This window comes from Phoenix dactylifera, chromosome 3, assembly GCF_009389715.1.
Source record: "Phoenix dactylifera cultivar Barhee BC4 chromosome 3, palm_55x_up_171113_PBpolish2nd_filt_p, whole genome shotgun sequence".
Classification (NCBI taxonomy): Eukaryota; Viridiplantae; Streptophyta; class Magnoliopsida; order Arecales; family Arecaceae; genus Phoenix; species Phoenix dactylifera.
Genome location: NC_052394.1, coordinates 18,374,882 through 18,389,478, shown reverse-complemented (window position 1 = coordinate 18,389,478; position 14,597 = coordinate 18,374,882). Strand labels below are relative to the sequence as shown.

At 43.5% G+C, this 14,597-nt stretch overlaps 2 protein-coding genes and 1 long non-coding RNA gene across 3 annotated transcripts; 1 reads left to right on the top strand and 2 right to left on the bottom strand.

The window, feature by feature from the left end:
- Window positions 1-450: 450 nt before the first annotated feature.
- Window positions 451-4,385, bottom strand: LOC103717882 (vacuolar protein sorting-associated protein 32 homolog 2-like). Its single transcript, XM_008806432.3, has 6 exons — window positions 4,129-4,385; window positions 3,183-3,282; window positions 2,257-2,342; window positions 2,083-2,174; window positions 1,347-1,461; window positions 451-854 (listed from the first exon to the last, which is right to left on the bottom strand). Exons 1-6 carry the CDS (start codon window positions 4,201-4,203, stop codon window positions 672-674), a joined length of 651 nt encoding a protein of 216 aa, XP_008804654.1. The 5' UTR covers window positions 4,204-4,385; the 3' UTR covers window positions 451-671.
- Window positions 4,386-7,021: 2,636 nt separating this feature from the next.
- On the bottom strand, window positions 7,022-7,825 carry LOC120110292. Its single transcript, XR_005511162.1, has 2 exons — window positions 7,239-7,825; window positions 7,022-7,141 (listed from the first exon to the last, which is right to left on the bottom strand). It is a non-coding gene; the product is annotated as an uncharacterized LOC120110292 (long non-coding RNA).
- Window positions 7,826-10,038: 2,213 nt separating this feature from the next.
- Window positions 10,039-14,419, top strand: LOC103717901 (cation/H(+) antiporter 15-like). Its single transcript, XM_008806459.3, has 3 exons — window positions 10,039-10,431; window positions 11,163-12,164; window positions 13,014-14,419. The coding sequence occupies exons 1-3, from the start codon at window positions 10,177-10,179 to the stop codon at window positions 14,328-14,330; spliced, it is 2,574 nt and encodes an 857-aa protein (XP_008804681.2). The 5' UTR covers window positions 10,039-10,176; the 3' UTR covers window positions 14,331-14,419.
- Window positions 14,420-14,597: the final 178 nt, after the last annotated feature.

Sequence of the window (14,597 nt, the reverse complement as noted above, 5' to 3'; positions counted from 1 at the left end):
ACTGGATTTTGTGATATTACAATTCCCAGACGGACCAAAAACGCCGGGTTTTGCTGTATCTGAAAGTTGGCTCGACAGTCGACAGGAGGGTGGATTTGTAAAGCTGCGAGATCATACCGCAAGGCACGTAAGAGATTTTGTTTTTCTTTTTTTTCTCATTCTTTTCTGGTGACGCATGAGACCAGATATAGCAGCTGGAGATGAATAGAACAATTCTACATGCTATGATTCATAAAGAATCATAATTCACTTTTTTAAGGTTGAACATTTTATCTGAAATTTCTCTTCATCAAGCTTAGTCTACTGCGGAAGCTGATAAAGAAAACTGCTATATAGAACTCTCAAATTTGCTACAGAAAAATTAAATAAAGCAATCCAGGAGGAGCACAAGTGCACGCATGTGCATAAAAAAAACCTGTAAGAAAGAGAGAGAGAAAAAAGAAAATCAAGTTAAAAGTAATAGGAGGCAACAAAGTTCATTTACTCAAGCATTAATACATTGAGGTCAATATTGATACAGGTGTAGTTAGTCAGGTTCTATTTGTCTAATATTTATGTACAACAAAGCCTGAGAGTCGGGGCCAATATCATAAGGATCAGAAGCAAGGTTTGAGATGGATAGCCAGATAAATGAAGAGACCTTGAAACCCATGCCGATATGCATCCTTAAGCTACAGAGCCATTTCTGCCTGAAGTGCAGCCAATTCATCCACGTCACTGGCTGGATGTGGGGATTCCGTGTTGGGTTGACTCTGATTGGGCAATGGTGCTGCAGGGACTGCAGAAGGTGGCTGGAGGATCTCTTCTTCCAATTCTTCTTCTTCAAGCTCTTCAAGCTCAGCTTCAAGTTCATCCTGTTCCAAGATTTTTTTCATATAACTGAGTGAAAAGTTTCTGACTTATTTTAAGTACATTTAACCAATATCCAACTCAAATCTTGGGAAACAGGACACCTCCTTGCCAGAAATCAAGATTGCAGTCCAAAAGTCATCAAGTTCTACGTTAAGATTGTAACTTCTGTTTGAAATGATATCAACTGTTCCTATCCTGTTGGTTATGACATGGATTAGCTCTTAAAATTAAATAATTACCATGAAAATTTTGGTGATGAAAGTCCAATGGGGGAAAAAAAGGATCATTAATGCAAAGTTTCCAAATGAAAATACAATCATTTGGTTCTTTCATTCTCTACTTAGACCAGTTTCTGTGGTCCACTCTATTGCCTGTGTTTGTTCCAGTAATTGAGTTGCTTTGTGATAATTTCTCCCTAAGTTCATGTAATAAAATGGAAATGCTACAAGAAATGTGCAGCTATAAAGAAAAATTAAAAGAAGACATCGCTAAACCTCGTCAAAGTCAGCTGCAGCACCCACTGGCGTTGCAAGCGCCTCCTGTATCTGCCTCATATTTTCTGAATGCTCATTTGCTTGTTCCATGGTCTTCTCTATATCATCAACACTCCTGCATCATTGTTGCCGGGTTATTTCTCTAGCATGGTGTATAGTATGTTAACAGAGCTTCATCAATGAACCAGGCCACCAGCTTGAAAAACTATCCAACATTGGGATTAGTGTTCAGCTTAAACTCATAATGAGCATCTTGAACTCATAATGCTTGTCCCATATCTTTAACAAATGGAATTGCATGAGCATATTGAGAGTGCAGCTCATTTCAAAGGAATGCAACTATATACATTCATAGATTGGCGTGTTGTGAAATTGATAAGGAGCAAGCATGTCAGCTTCATTAAAAAAATAGATAAAATCTATGAAATTTGTAAAGCTCATAGAACAAAATTCATTTCTTAAATGGTTTGGAAAGTAAAACACAACACTATTTACGGTGAGCCACTTAACCAAGTGTTTAGAATCAACGGGAAGCATGCAGCAAAGAACCTCAATGGATGAGCATAATTGAATTCCTCTGCCATATCGATTCAAATAGTGACTTGGATATTATAGAAGCTTAATTTGAGAACTTCGTTCAGCCAATGCAAATACAAGTCCTACTGAATGGATTAATATGTAAATTGTTCACTTAACAAAACCCAATTTTGGAGGTCAGAAGCAAATGAAAGCTTACAGCGACTGTTGAATGGACTTAACAGCAGATGATCCTGTTCGCAAAGCATCTATGGTGTCTGTAGTTGCCTTTGCCCCTTCGAGCGTAATCATCTGCATACAAATGCATAATATATTTATATCAAGTAATAGTTGTGCAATGAAAAGAATTCTGGTTTACATCTAATACTTATACCTGATCATGAACTCGCAACTGGAATTTCCCCAGCTGTTCTATCTGTGCTTCATATAACTTCTTTTTCTTTAAGCATTGAATAGCAGCTGCAAGAAAGCAAAAGCTGCTTTTGCAAAATAAGTTGTGAAGATGTGATAAAAGAACAATTAACTGACTCCACAGCAAGTGCCACCAACTGCCAGTCGGAATGGACCACGTCAAGCCAGTATCTACACTGGCCCTAGGTTGGCATGGCAACCTTTCAAATATTTTCTTAGTTTCTTTTCATCAAGATAGAAATTTTTAAACTTTTAGGTCCTCTCTTTTTCATCTTTTTGACATGGCTCCAAACATGCTTCAGCATGGCACAGGTACATGCCTATTGATACACCCCATGCCAAAGGCACTTAAAAACCTTGCTCTTTAGAGATGTTTCCTTAGACTATGTTGTACACTATGTAACTAAGGAGAAAAGACCCTCCAAAATTATGGTTGGCCTTGGATGTTTTGTTTAGCTAGTTACTTCGCTTCTCTCGTAAGTAGTAGACAGTAAATAATGTCAAACCGGATGGTTCAGTACGATATTATATACCATGTTTCAAGGACATCTTTGGACAGCAATCACATTCTTGGTACTATTAACTTTAGTAGCAAGAAACAGAATGGATTTTGTGATCCACAGCAAGGTTAAATAGTGCAGTTGAAATACATTACACAAATGTTTGCCATACAAGTTGGATAACCAATTCTCTGATAATTTAATCACAATTATTTTTCACATAGGTAGCTACTACAGTGACCATGTACATGCACTCTACGAATTATGACTGTCATGCCTTCACATACAAGGCAAGGAAACCATACTTCCTAAATGAAAAAACATCTCTGAATTTTTAACATTATGAGTAAATTATCTCTGATGTTATAAAAATGATAGACGCACATACCTTTTTTATTTTTCACTTTTGTGTAATCCTTAGCCTTTTCTACTTCTATAGAGATTTTCTTTTGAAGAACATGCTCTTTCTTCTCCAACGTTTCGAGCAGCTGAAAGAAAAAAGAATAATCATAAGTTATAACTTCAGATAAAAGAGGCGTTTGGAAGGGGGAAACAGAGGCTTGTAGACAGAAAATAGATGATAATAAGAGCTACTGCTTGCAAAATTAGCTGGTGACTTGCACTGAGCATTTAATACACTTCTCCCCAAATCATTGCAAAAGTAAGCAATTAGTTCATCCTCTTCCTATCATCTTTTTGAACAACAAAAACAAATAAAAATTCAGTTAACATGCAAGCGTTAAATTACATCTAGACTGGTTTTCAAAGTTCTATCCACATCCTTCAATCCTTTTCCTGCATACTGTAGCTTACAGTCGGAGCTTTATCATCTTCTCTTTGGCTTCTTTTGGAAGTGCAAGAGCACGACACCTTTAACTTGTTCATGAAAGTAAAGTTGAATACTCGGGCAGGTACAGAAAAGCTGGTCTCCCTAAATATCAACCAAAACCACCATGCGATCTAACAATCAAATAATTGCCATGGCCACCAAATCAAATGCGCGAAAAAAAAAAACCCAAAAAGAAAAGATTTTCTTCCTGAAAGAACAAAAATCACAGCCAAACGGACCAACTTGTCTTGAAAACTGGATCTCTGTACCTCTCCACAACCAAAGAAATCTTCAAATTTCACTTATGCAACAAATCTTTTAGCCTCCACATACGGGAGCCAAAATAAAATAAAAAGAGCCCATGGGCGCTTTTACTATTCCGGAAACTAAAAACAACAACAAAATTCCTTTTTAAAAAAATGGATTTGACCCCCTCTTTTAGTTCCCCACACAAAAAGGAACGAAGAAAAGAAACCACCGAAAAAAGAGAGAGGGGAATAATTACCTCGTGGAGACGATCTAAGGTCGAGAGGGCCGAGGGGGCCTTCTTCTTGCTCTTCGTTAGCAGTCGCTTCAGCATCTTCGCACCTTCGAGAGGGCAAAGGGAGAGGAGAATAGTAGCAGAAGAGAACGGGAGGAGAAAGCTAAAAAGCAAAGTCTAAAAGGAGAAATGGATGGTGTCCCATGTGGAAAAGGGAAGTAGGAACCGACACGATGGGAAGAAACCGGGGCAGTGCGACAGCTGATGTAAGAGATCCATCCAAGCGTATTTTAATTAATCTTTAATCTGAGACAGTAGCAGGGGTAGGTGAAATTCTCCGGTTTATTTCTGCGCGCACGCCGGTTTCTCTTGCCTCGTGTGCCGATAAATGGATGGAGGGGGATAGGGCTGGCGCCCACGGGAGAGATTCTCTACGATGCGCATCTAAATATTGGGAATTAGATCTTCTGCTATCTAACCATAAACCGTTATGATTTAGTGAGATTTTGTTAAATTATAATCAAATATTATCAAAAAAAAATAGAAAGGTCAAAGTGAGGCATGGAAGCAAGAAACGTTGTCATGAGAAATCTAATCTTCGCGGCCAGAGATAAAGTATGTTGTTGATGCTATGTTATCACGAGAATTCTGAATTTTAGTGATGGACTTTTAGTGGCAAAATATAAATCTAGTTACAAAAAACTCTGTATTTACTGATGAATGATTATAATAAACTATTTTTGTTTGTACCTTTAATGACGAAATAAAATGCACAAAATATATATATTTTTGGAACTATTTCTCATTTTGTCACAAAAAAATAATCATTTAATAGAACTTTTTTAAGGTAGAAAAATACTTTTAGCACCAAAATTATTTTTGGTCAACTCACTAATAATGATTTTATGATTCATCATTAAAACTTATGTCTTTAGTAATAATATTTTAAATAGGTAACTGTAGATGTACATCTTTAATGACAAACTTATAAATTCGTCTAATGACATCTATATTTTTAGTAATAATATATTATGCTGATATAATTTTGTTATCAAAGTCGATATTGGTCAAATCACTGGTGATAATTTATAATTTGTTGCTAAAATTTATGTCTTTAGTGATGATCTTTTAAAACACTTTTGATGGAGACAACAATCTCCTCGTGTCTACACTTTATCAAGGATAACTATAAGGCATCTTGTTGGCTTAAGGAACGGCGGGAGGATGGACGCGGGAGTTAGGGTAGAACACTGGGTAGATGGATGAGAATATTGGAGTTGGGATGGAATAGGTTAAACCAGCCGGGAAGTGGGAAGCTTGTATTTTCCAGTCGCATTATTTGACTAGTCAAAACACATGTATTAAGTCCATTCACAAAAAAAAAAGAAACACATGTATGAAGACTATATGACATGTAGGTGATGAAAACGTACACACCCTTGTACTAGTAATCCTCACAAAAATAATAGTATCAAAATCAAGAGATAATTTTTCTTGGATCCATTTGTCAATTTTTTATTCAAGAAAATCATTCTTATCCTTAAAATGAGTTGTCTCGCTATCATGGACTTAGAACTCTCGCCTTCTTTCCCATCATACCTCTCTTCCAAAACTCCTAAATAAAGTAGATTTTGTATCCCTTTCTTTAATTTGACTCCTAATAAAATGATTAAACTTGCTCATTCTTTTTTTTCCTAGGACGGACGAATCATACAGTGCGGATAAGAATACACTTAAAAAAGTTGAAAAATAACAAGTTTCAGAGCACACCGGATAACTCTCTCTCCCCCACCCAAAAAGTATCTCCGAAATGGTTGGCCATATAAGAGGTTAACTCGCTCCTTCTTCTCCATTCTCTAGAATGTGGTTTTTTTTTATTAAAATAGTATTTCATTTCATATACCTTTAACGTGAATACAGCCTGGCATATCAAAAAAAAGTAAACAAAATAAAGAGTGTGGGATGCAATCTAGGCTAGTCCAAAGAACCTCTCCAGTATGCCGGGCAATATAAGAGGCGACCCAGTCTGCTGCACTATTTGCCTCCCGATATACAAAAGCAATCTGACAGGAGGTCAGCTTCCGCACCAATCTGTGTGTCCTGTATCAGAGGGTGTTCATCCTCATACGTATCTACTCCTCGTATCCAGTCAATCACCATGAAAGAATCACCCTCAAGAAAAAGGCTATCGGCCCCCAGCACCTGTCTCGCATATAAAATGCCCTCCCAAGTTGCCCGCAGCTTCGCTCTCACGACCGTCATACCAGGTGTGCTCCGTCCTCCAGCTACAATAAAACTGCCTCCTGGTCCTTGATCACAAAATCCACGCCCCAAGAGGCGCCATCCTCCACCATGCCACCATCAAAATTCACCTTAAGATAACTAAGAGGTGGGGGTACCCAAGAGAAGTAACTGAACCTGGATGCTGAAACAACAATACATGTACCCCAGATATCCCTGGCCCTCCCAGGTGGTGTTGATGTGGCCATCATAGATATCTCCACCGCCTGCCGTAGGGCTCTCTCCATTAGGGCTGCAAATGGGTCGGGTTGGGTCGGGTCCTAGGTGACCCCGATCCGACCCGGTTGCATGTTCGGGTCCTAATTTTGGACCCAGACCTGACCCGGTTGAAAAACGGATCGGGTCGGGTCGGGTCCATACCTACCCCGATGGGTCATTCGAGTCGGGTCGGGTCCGGATCTAGTCGGGTCCGGGTAAATGGCATCTATGACACGTGGCGAATATCATGTCGCCCTTAATGATGATGGGACGGCTAAAGAAATGGGCGGCCCCCCTCCCCTTTCCCATCCGAAATCGGGTAAAAAACTCAAATTAATTAATTAACATTTTCATAAATAGTAAGATTATTTTTTTAAGAGAAAACGAACTAAAAAAAAAAAAAAAAAGATAGTGGCTTAGCTTTTTCTTTTGGTTTTTTGGGCTGCAGGGCAGTGGAAATGGAAGGAGCCACAGTGGCTGCTGCAGCACCACTCTTACGGTCTTACCAGTCTTTCTTCGCAGAGGGATCCACACCACACTGCAGTAGATCGAGCAAATCAAAACTATATTGAGAAAAAAAAAAAGAGAGAGAAAAAATATAAAAAGATGAAAAATAAAAAAGAAGTTGATCTTACCGTGCATCTTCTTCTTCTCTTCCTTGGAGATTCTCTAGTTCTTGCTGAAAGGATGGAAAATCAAGAGACAGAGGAGAGAAATCGGAATAGAAAGGGTTTTAGTCTTTGAGATGAGGTATCTTGAAGAAGCTGATGGAGGTTTTAACTTTTGAGGGAGTTAGGGTTTGAGGAAGACTAGATCGTTGAGGAAAGAAGCTCGGAGTCTGTCGATCTAGAGGGATTTAGAGCCTTAGAGGTCAATCTTTCCCATGCAGCAAGATTTCAGGCTCTCACCGCTCGGAGTTGGTTGATCAGTTGATGGAAGCGGCAAAGGTGTGAATGGGTAGGCTAGTAGTTTAGTCAATAGAAGAAAACCTGGAAACCCTAAGGAACGGGGGTCGGTGGATGGAAGAACTGAAGAACCTCAAAACCCTCAAAGACTAGATGGAATGTGGCGGAGAACCAGAGAAGAAGTTGCTAGAGAAGAGAATAGAGATGGACAGACTCATGGAGTACCTATAGTGATCGGTGGATGGAAGAACCGAAGAACCTCAAAACCCTCAAGGATGAAAGATCGGATGGTAAGTGGAACAGGGGAAGAGAACCAGCGTCCAAGGAAGAAGTCTCTAGAGAAGAGATCGAGAGAATGGAGACGGACAACGACGGACTGATGGAGAATGGACAGTGGACTGGAGAATGCAGTACGGCGCCTGAGTAGGACCACGTGGGCGGCCGAAGGCGAGAAGGCAGGATTTAGGCATTTAGCTTTATATAGTAACGGGTCGGGTCGGGTCCCGGATCAAGATTGGATGGACCCGACCCGACCCGAAAAATAGATCGGGTCTAAATTTAGGACCCGACCCGGCCCCGCGGGTCCTAAAATTCGGGTCGGGTCGGGTCTAAAGCGGGTCGGGTCGGGTCGGGTCCCGGGTCGACCCGACCCATTTGCAGCTTTACTCTCCATCGCAGCCCGTGGGGATGATCGCTCGCCTTCGAACAGATGATCATTCTTGTCCAATCATATGTGATAGGCTAAGTAAGCCGCTAGAGTACATGTCTCTGCAGCGCTCGGCCTCCAAATAGACTCACTCAGATACCGGAGCATATCCTCCAGCGACTCCCACAATGGAGGGAGTAGTGTAGATGCACATCTCCAACACTACACAGTTGTAGGGTATCAAAGAAGTATATGGCTAATAGTCTCCTCAGCATCCAAGCACACCTCACAAAGCGAAGCCATCCTCATCTCCCGCCTGGCCAACATACTCCTGGTCGGAAGGCAGCCCCAGGCCGCCTTCCAAAGAAAAATTGCCATCCGGGGATGCACCCTCATCCTCCATATCCAACTACCATCAATCTGCCTATCCGACTCCCTACTAGCCCAAGCATGAATATCTCTGGCACGTACCCTCGACCGGCCTGTCGGTAGCCAGACCAATCTGTCTGGCTCCACCCGGGACAAAATCGGTAAGGCTAAAATCCTCTCCACCAACTGCTCCCCAAAAGTCACCCATATCATATCCTCATCCCATCTCCCCTCACATGGGACCAGCAAATCATAAACCCTGTGTCCCATCAGTCTGCCCGAGTCCACCATGGTCGGTAGTCTACTAATCGGTAGCTCAATCGTCCAGCTATCCTCAGGAACGTCCACCGACGTTCCGTCCCGATGGCCCACCGGATTGCCGGAGGCACCAATGGAGCTCTAGCACAAACTCCATCCAGATAAGGGAATGGAGTCGCCTTGCCCTAACACCAACCGTCAGTGCATCATACTTAGCCCTCATCAGGGAGGACCATAAACTCTTGGACTCCAATATAAAACTAGCTGCAAGCCGCATAACCAACGCCTCCCGTCTCGCCACCAACGACAGCACTTTCAAGCCACCATGCCTGACCGGCTGACAAACCACATCCCATGCCACTAGATGGATATTGCCTCTGTCACCACGCCTCCCCCAGATGAAATGCCTAATGAGCCGCTCAACTGACCTCAACGAGGCTTCAGGGAGAATAGAGTTGGACAAAAGATATATTGGAATAGAACTAAGTACTGACCGTACCAATGTGACTCTGTCCATCATGGAAAGTGTGTGCATCTGCCACCTCTCAATCCTGCGTCTAATGTTGAGCTCAAGAGAGGAAATGTCTCTTCTACGTAATCGTCGTCCAAGTATCAGCACGCCCAGATATGTCAACATACTCTCCCGCTTGCCTACTCCCAAGATCTCCATGATCGCGGCCTTTATCCGAGGTTTTCTATGATGTGGTTTTCACATGTATGATTGCTAGTAACATATAAAATAAAACTCATAAACCAACCAACCAACGTTACTACTCTACCCAACTAAAAATATATTTGTGAAATGGCACTTTTTTCAGTCACGCTTTTCCATGTCTCACGCATCTAACCAGTAACCTCATGCATCTCCATGAAGCTAGCATCCGACATGATTTTTTTTTTTCTTTTGCTAAAAAATGAATCTATTTGCCACTTTGCTCATTTCAGGCCTATTCCCAACAGCAAGAAATCTCCAATGCAAGCTTCAATGGGGACGACAGCTTTGACGTCCTTAACCAATGACTCTCGGTGGACGACCGTCAGCTCCACGAGTAACGAATTTTTATTGATGATTAAATACATTTGACCAAAGGGCTGTTTTGACCCAAAGCACACGCCACCTACAAAGTCGCCGTAAAGACAAACCTCAAGCACGGTCTAATCAGGCAAAAGAATAGCATTACTTCTCGCCTCTGCCAACCCCAAAGACCACTCTCTCCCATTGTTTGCACCCCCTTCTCTCCCCTCTTCCAAACTCGGCAAAAGAATAGCATTATTTCTCGCCTCTTCCAACGTTTGCACCCCCTCTCTTTCCCCTCCCCCAAACACAAGGGCCGCTTGCACTCCAAAAGCGCTCCGTTCCCCGACAACAAGGTTGCTGGTTAACGGAAGTTATCGATGAGCAATTCGACGTATGCGAGCAGCTCGCCGGTCGACTTTCTAAGTTCCCATGGAGGAAAGGCAGAGTTTACTCCCCTTGTTTGCTATGCCGGAACCACGACCATGCACAACAGCATCTGGCATGACGAGAACCCATTAGCATACTCCTTCCCTCTCTTCCTCCTCCAATGCATTCTCATCATCGCCACCACCCGCACCATCAACTTCCTCCTCCGCCCCCTCCGCCAACCTCGTTACATCTCCGAGATCTTGGTAAATTAAATCTTTTCGTTTCTCTTAATTACTTAAATATATATACCCATGCACACACGTATATAGCAAATTCAAAATTTCGAACTTGAGAAATAACTTCTTCAGATTATGTATGATGGTGTTTTTTTAACCAAACTTGGCCTTTTTCGCATAATATATAATATCTCCCGACTAGTAAAAGAGGAAAGATAACATGTGAAAAAATTAGAATATTGCATCAAAATAGACAACATGATAAAGATATGAAAATATTTCTTCCAAATTAAATCATGCTTGCACAAAAATACTTTATCAAACATGATATTACTTTTCTATTTAAATTCATTTCTATAGCTTGTAAGTAATGTAATTTAATTTTAATTTACTTTATTTTGTTTAACTCAAATGTGCATAACGTATGCCCATGTATATCAGCTATTGTTGTAATATACACATGGTGTAAATTGAATATTTTACACCCAGCACAAATTTCAATAATTCAAGTTGCAAATCGAAAATCTAAGCTATAATTGTATATAAAAAAATCTATATCTAGATGTCCCTATCCGTGCATCAAGTCTTTCCAAAAATCAGCATATTATATTATTTTATTGAAATTATATATTTCAAAATACTTGGAATATAGGTAAAAGATTTTAAAATATTTCCACAACCCCACCACGCACACGCACACAATCGCACGCTCGTGCTTGTCTACATGCATGCTGTAATTGATATACCCAATGGTGCAGGGTGGGTTCGTGCTGGGCCCGTCGGTGATGGGACGGATCCCGGGTTTCGGGCTCACCACCTTCCCTTTGTGGAGCCTGGTAACCCTCAACGCCATCGCCCATATCGGCCTCATCTACTCCACCTTCTTGGTGGGCCTCGAGGTGGTCGAGCTCGAGTCACTCAGCAGCGGGGGACCCCGGTCGTTAGGGTTCACCGCGGCTTGCGTCCTGCCGCCGCTCGCCATCTCGTCAAAGATGGCTCCCATCGTCCACGACCTTCTCCACGAGAGCACCCACCGAGAGGCGTTCCTCGCCTTTATCGGCGTCGCCGTCACCGTCACCGCCTTCTCGGTGCTGACCCGAATCCTCGCGGAGATGAAGCTGATCGGCTCGGACGTCGGCCGGATCGCGCTCTCCTGCGCCGGCCTCAACGACATCGTGTCATGGATGCTGCTGGCGACGGCGGTGGCGCTCGCGCAGACCGACTCGGAGGTGGAGAAATCGATATTTTCGGTGCTGTCGGCGATCGCTTTCTACGTGATGTGCCGAATCCTCGTGCGGCCGGTGGTGCTGTGGGTGGCGCGACAGGCGCCGGTGGGTGAGGAGGCGAACGAGCTACACTTGTCCGGGATGTTGGTGGGTGTCCTGGCAGCGGCATTCATCACGGACAGCATCGGCATGCACGGCATCTACGGGGCCTTCACGCTCGGCATCATGGTGCCCAACGGACCCTTCGGGGAGGCCATCGCCGAGAAAGCGGGGGACCTGGTGGACGGGCTGCTGATGCCATTGTTCTTAGTGATCAGCGGGCTCCGGACGGACTTGTCTACCATCAAGAATTGGGACGGGGTGGCGTGGTTGGTGCTGATGGTGCTCTTCTCCGCAGCGGCCAAGGTTCTGGCGAGTATGCTCATGGCCGCTTTGTGCAAGATGCCTCTCCATGACGGCTTGTCCGTGGGACTTCTTATGAACTCCAAGGGGGTCATCGAGCTGGTCCTCCTTAACATTGCCAGAGACAAACATGTACATGCATAACCGAGACATGCACTGTATAACTTAGGCTTTCTTATATTATAATATGAATTTATAATGTCAAATTATTATAATATATTATATTTCTGATATTATTAATATACTGATACGTATTTCTAATATTTAACATAAAATATATCATGAAATATAGTTATTTTATTGACTGTATATGATAACTACAGTCACGTATTATAATAATAAAAGGTTCATATTAATAATAGAAAAATTATACATTATATTACACTATATAAAATATCTTATGTAAAAAATAATAGTTAATATTTTCTATCAATATATTTTTGGTGCAGCATATATTCATAAATCGAATATATGAAAAAAATTATGTTATTACCTAGGCACAAATTTGAAAGTGATATCTACGTCCCCTATGCGTAGTTTTATATCATTTATGAAAATTTGATATCTATTGAAATATTATTTATCTATGCATCCAAAAATTAGTTATCAAATAGGAACATGGACCGAAATACAAAATTGGTACCATTTATGACTTCTATCTTTGCAAATAAAATACAGCCTATATTGAATATTTTGTTTCAGCACTAACAACGTAATTATCCAATTTCTTCTTCGAGGATAGTTTTAATCCGACCAAAAGAATGATGATTAGGAAAAATCTAATAAATGAAAGTTACCTGAAAAATATAGTATAAAATGGTTATCAGAAAAATGTTTGTGTTTGTTCAATATTTAAAATTTAAAGTTGAGAAATGTTCAAAGTTATTTTCTAGTGTAGGAAATTTCTTTTATATGCTCATGTTATTACGTTCGAATCCAACTTTCATTCTATTTCTTCTATCCCCACCATGTGCACTGTAGGTCATCGAGGGCCAGACCTTCACCATACTGGTACTCATGTCGATGCTGTTGACGGCGACGGTGAGCCCGCTGTTGACGGTGGTGGTAAAGCCGGTACGACGGCTGGTGTCCTACAAACGGCGGACCATCTGGTGGACCAACCCGGACTCTGAGCTCCGCATCCTGGTTTGCGTCCATACCCCTCGTGAGGCCCCCTCCTTTGTCTCCCTCCTCGACATCTCCCACCCGACGAAGCGCTCCCCAATCTACGTCGATGCCCTCCACCTTGTCGAGCTCACCGGCCGTGCCGCCGCCATGCTCGCCGTCAACTCTGCTGCCCCCCCCGCCGCCGCCAAGGACCCCCACCACCAGCAGCACCTCCCGGCTCTCGGCCGCATCCAGGCCCAGTCCGACGCCATCAACCACGTCTTCGAGAGCTACGAGCAGCATGCCGGCGGCGTCACAGCCCAGTGCCACACCGCCGTCTCTCCCTACGCCACCATGCACGAGGACATCATTGCCGTGGCCGTGGACCGTCACGCGGCGCTCATCCTTCTCCCCTTCCACAAGCACCAGACCGTCGACGGTGGCATGGAGGTGGTCCACCAAGCGATTCGCAGCCTCAACCAGGCCGTCCTCGCAGCCGCCCCGTGCTCCGTTGGCATCTTTATCGACCGGGGCCTGGGAGCAGGCGACCGTCGCACGTCAGGGCACCGGGTGGCGCTGCTCTTCTTCGGTGGGGCCGATGACCGGGAGGCTCTGGCATTCGCGGGACGCATGGCTGGGCACCCTAAGATCAACCTCAAGGTGATTCGCTTCATGTACGGGGGCGGGAAGAGCCGACAACAACAGCACCACCACCGCCTGGGGGCGGCGGCAGCGACAGCGGGGTCACCTAAGGCCGAGAGGGTGCTGACGGTGATGACGGAGGGGGAGAGGGAGCAGCGACTGGACGAGGATTCCTTGGGTGAGTTCCAGGCGAGGTGGGGCAGGGGAATGGTGGAGTACGAGGAGGTGGTTGCTACCAACGCGGAGGAGACGGTGGCGGCGATCCAGAGGGTGGAGGAAAGTGGCCATGACCTCTTTGTGGTGGGGCGGGGACAGAACATGGAGTCGCGGCTGATTGAGGGGCTGAACGATTGGAGCGAGTTCCCGGAGCTGGGACCTATCGGGGACCTGCTGGCGTCGACCGACTTCGAGGCCACGGCATCGGTGCTGGTGGTGCAGCGCGGCGGAGGCCCAGCGATCGACATGCTCGTGTCGCCGGACAGTCCCGGGAAGCCTTGGCCGCCATTTGGGAACAAGGGAGAGCAATGGGCCAAAGGCAGCAGGGTGTAATTTTTTTTAAAAAAAAAATTAGAGAAAACCAGGGAGTGATTTTTTTTTGGCAAACGCTTACAAACTTGAAATAAACTGGTTTTATTGCCGTGTCTTCGATGCTTATAGGTTCTATCCAATCGTAGTACTGGTGCAGTGATTTTTATTTTTTTATTTATTTATTTACAACGGCCACCCACACACAATGAATGTAGCTAATAAGATTAAAAAGGATAAGAGAATACAAGGACAGTAGAACCAAAGATAGGTTATTCCAAGTGAAACTTC